Source organism: Fukomys damarensis, unplaced genomic scaffold (genome assembly GCF_012274545.1).
Source record: "Fukomys damarensis isolate Sample0158 unplaced genomic scaffold, DMR_v1.0_HiC HiC_scaffold_13, whole genome shotgun sequence".
Taxonomy (NCBI): Eukaryota; Metazoa; Chordata; class Mammalia; order Rodentia; family Bathyergidae; genus Fukomys; species Fukomys damarensis.
In genome coordinates this window covers 35,811,261-35,815,319 of record NW_022900925.1, presented here as the reverse complement: position 1 = coordinate 35,815,319, position 4,059 = coordinate 35,811,261, and the positions used below count along the sequence as shown (strand labels likewise).

The following is a 4,059-nucleotide window of genomic DNA, read 5'->3' as shown; positions in this document are numbered from 1 at the left end:
TTCCTCAGCCCCGACATCTGTAGGCTTTTACAAGCTCAGCTTGTGACCCTGGGTGGAGAAAGGGACAGTGAGAAACAGTCGAAGGGACCCTTCTGCCACCTGCCCAGGTGGGGAAGAAACTCCAGGTGAGGCCCCTTCTTCCCTAGGAGGTTCAGCGAGGGGCCGGACCCAGGGCCGCCCCTCCCTTCTCCGCGTTCAAGTGCTGATCCGTTTTGTGTGGCGGGTCCCAAGACCCCCACTCACACCGTGGTGTGCTCTGCCTCTCCCAGGGGCCAGCACGGAGGGAAGGGGCCCATGGCACGCGCCCTCCCAGCCCTGTCCTCGGCTCCGCGCTCGAGCGCCCCGGGCCTCTCAGCGAGGGGCCGGACCCAGGGCCGCCCCTCCCTTCTCCGCGTTCAAGTGCTGATCCGTTTTGTGTGGCGGGTCCCAAGACCCCCACTCACACCGTGGTGTGCTCTGCCTCTCCCAGGGGCCAGCACGGAGGGAAGGGGCCCATGGCACGCGCCCTCCCAGCCCTGTCCTCGGCTCCGCGCTCGAGCGCCCCGGGCCTCTCAAGCCTTTCTCCTGGTTGGCTGAGGCTCCTTTGTCAGCAGTCTGGAAAGACAGGAAGGGGGCTGGAGCCTTGAGGTTCCCGGGTGCAGATGGGGAGGCGGCTGAAGCCTCCTGCCCAGCCTACGGCACCCCAGAGGCTTTGTGGGAGACCCAGGAACGTGCCAGCCAAGGGCAGCTTCCAGGGCTGGGCTCTGTGCCCCTCTCCCACTGCTTCTTAGAGAACCTATCTTTTTTGTGTGTGTGTGCTATTGGGGATCGAACTCAGGACCTTGCACTTGTGAAGCAAGCACGGTGCCACTGAGATAAATCCCCAGCTCTACCCTACTGTTTCTTGAGGCAGGGTCTCACTATGTAATCCAGGCTGGCCTTGAAACTACGCAGCCCAGACTGGCCTTGAACTTGCAGCGATCCTCCTGCCTCAGCCTCCTGAGTGTTGGGGTTGCAGGTGGAAGGCTGTTTTCCCACCAGCCCCACTCACAGTAGCTTTTTCAGGGCTCTGTACCAGGGACCCCCTGAATATCCACCTTCCCTTTGCAGGCAGCCAGGAAGGCCCCAGAGCCCCTACTCACCCCTCCTTTGGGGCCACTGCCACTGCTGTCGGCCCCCGACAGGCTGAGGAAGGGGTTGGTCTGCGCTGTGAGGACCGGGGGTCCCCCTGCTGCTGCCACAGCTGCAGCTGCGGCCGCTGCCGCCATGAGGCTTGTGTTGCTGCCCAGCGAGGGGGCCACCAGGGCTCCAGTGGGCAGCAGGGCTGGTGCAGACGCGGCCGAGAGCAGTGGGGTGGGGCTTCCGGCCAGCAGCCCGGCCATGGGCAGCTGCGAGCCCCCGGCCATCTGTAGCCGCTGCAGCTCCCGCTTCTGCTGCACCTGCTGGATCATCTGGTAGACCACAGTCTGGTGCTCCTGCAGGGGGCCGATGGCTGCTTAACGTTCTCCCCCTGCACCGTCAGCCAGCCCTGCCCCCACCCTAAGCATGAGGTGAGGGAGGAGCACCATTGGGTTCATCCCACTGTAGGCCTGTCCCATCTCCCCATCCAGACAAGAAAACAGTCATGGTGGCATGCTTCTGTGAGCCCAGCACTCGGGAGGCTGAGGCAGGAGAATCGCCATGAGTGTTCAAGGGGAGCCTGAATTACACACCAAAAACGTGGAAAACCACACAAAGGAAAAGGGCCGGGGATTTAGCTCAGTGGTTCCATCGCCTGCCTCGTAAGAACAAGGACCCAAGTTCGATCCCCGGTACAAAGAGAGAGAGAGAGAGAGAGAGAGAGACACATGCACGCACGCACGCACGCACGCACAGGCTGCACACAGTATTTGTCAACTGGGGACTGCTGGCACTGACATCCCCGGCCCCACCCACTAAATCAGGTCCTCTGTTCCTAAAACAACCACAAATGCTCCAAGGGTGAAGCATCCCAAGTTAAGAAACGCTGGTTCCTTTTTTTTTTGAGACAAGGTCTCACTACGTAGTTCAGGCGGGCCTTGAACTCAAGGGGATCCTCCTGCCTCAGCCTCCGGAGTGCTAGGACTTGGCATGCACCACCATGACTGACTAACACTAGTTTTCAATTCCCCAACCTTCTGTTTTATTTTTTAGTACTGGGAATCAAACTCAGGACCTTGTTTTCAAGGCAGGCATGACAACTGAGCTAAATCCTGACCCTTTAACCTTTAGTGTTTTTGTTTATTTTTGGTACTGGGGATCAAACTAGGGACCTGTGCTTGGGAGGCAGGTGCAGCACCACTGAGCTAAATCCTCAGCCTGCTAACCTTTATTGTTTGTTTGTTTGTTTTTGAGACAGGGTTTCACTATGTAGTTGAGACTGACCTGGAACTCACTATGTAGCCCAGGCTGGTCTCAAACTCACAGCGATCCTCCTGCCTCAGCCTCCTGAGTGCTGGGATTACAGGTGTGTGCCACCACTCCCGGCTAACTTTTGTTGTTAAGAGTTATTTCACTTTAGGGAGGCGGATTTAGCTCAGTGGCTCCGCCACCTGCCTTGCAAGCCACAAGGACCTGAGTTCGATCCCGGTACCAAAAAAAAAAAGGAGTTATTTTACTTTGAACAGCTAAAACATTCTGTATTCCAAAAGTCGAAATAATAAGTCAAAATTTACTTTACAAAAATCTTCCTATTATTGTCATTTAGCCCCAAAATCAGTTGTTCCCTTGTTCTAGTATTTTTTACATGAAAGTGTTAATATCTCATATTTTCTTTTTGTTGTTTTTGTTTTTTTGGTACTGGGGATCAAACTCGACCTTGCACTTGTGAGCCAGGCACAGCACCACCGAGCTAAATGCACAGGCTTATCTCCTATTTTCTTAATCTCTTCCTTTTTATATTTTTGTGGTTCTGGAGATTGGAAACAAGGCCCTATCACTGAGCTACACCCCCAGGTTTTATTTCAGACAGTATCTTGCCAAGTCATTGAGTAGCCAGGGTAGCCCTGAGCCTGTGACCCACCTGCCTCAGCCTCCCAGAGTGCTGGGCCTATAGGCATGTGCCCATACTGCTACTATTCCCAGCTTTCACCTCCGTTTTCTTTGTACCGGGAATCGAACTCAGAACCTTGTGGCTTCAAAGCAGGCGGTGGTGCCACTGAGCTAAATCCCCAGCTCTCCTCCCTCAATCTTAAAAGACAAAGTCCTTTCCCTTAGAATGAAATCTCAAAGAGGACAATGGAAGTGGAGACCCCAAAGAGACTGCTCTGGCTGGGGTGGCATCCCCTGCCCAGGTACCTCTCCCGAGACCCTGGGATCCCCTGGGCTGGGACTGGAGCACTCAGCTCCCCTCTCCCCACGGTAAGATCAAGGGCCCCAACAGCATCCCTTTCCCAGTGGCCAGGGATCTTGGGCTCAGCCTCATCCCTTGCCCTTCTGCTCAATCCCTGCCCAGCCCGGAGCCCCCCACCCTGCCGGCCCTGATCTGGCACCGCTGCGGGGGGTGGGGGTGGCATTACCGGAGTCAGCTGCGGGGAGGCCAGCAGCTGCTGCAGCTGCTGGAGCTGGTGGTCCTGCTGCTGAAGGAGGTGTCTCTGCTGCTCGGTGAGGCTGAGGCAGGACAGGACAGCACAGAGTGACTGGGAGAGAGCAGGTGCACACCTCCCCTCCCCCACAGGCTGCCTGACTCCCTCCAGCAGGTAGGGTTGGGAGGACTGAGCTCAGGGAGGCGGAGGGAAGGGGAGCCGCAGCCCCAGGAGGAAGACCAAGGTGGGGATAATCGCCTGCTACACCTGCTGCTCCTGGGTGACAGCCTAGGGGTCCCAGAGGCTAGCAGCGCACTAGGGTACCACCCTGTAGGGCAGCGGACAGCCAGACTCCTTTCCGAGGTGGCTGTTGGGTGACCCTCCCGACTCAGCCTCAGGTTCCCTCCCAGGGCCTTACCTGTTGAGACAGCCCGGCAGCTGCAGCGTGGGGGCCCCACCAGCCTGGCTCAAGGCTGCAGGGTTGGGGGCGGCAGCCCCGTTCAGCCCCCCCAGGAGCCCATTGAGGGGCAGGCCCCCA

The 4,059-nt window shown here is 57.7% G+C and overlaps 1 protein-coding gene across 1 annotated transcript in view; it reads right to left on the bottom strand.

Annotated features, from left to right (window-relative positions):
- Positions 1-351: 351 nt before the first annotated feature.
- Positions 352-4,059, bottom strand: part of Mllt6 (MLLT6, PHD finger containing) — a 17,502-nt gene continuing 13,794 nt past the window's right edge. Inside the window, exons 16-19 of the mRNA XM_033763120.1 lie at positions 3,940-4,059; positions 3,516-3,606; positions 1,122-1,454; positions 352-594 (exon numbers count right to left, since the gene is read on the bottom strand). Of these exons, the coding sequence (XP_033619011.1) occupies positions 352-594; positions 1,122-1,454; positions 3,516-3,606; positions 3,940-4,059 (787 nt within the window). The remainder of the gene's footprint in view (positions 595-1,121; positions 1,455-3,515; positions 3,607-3,939) is intronic.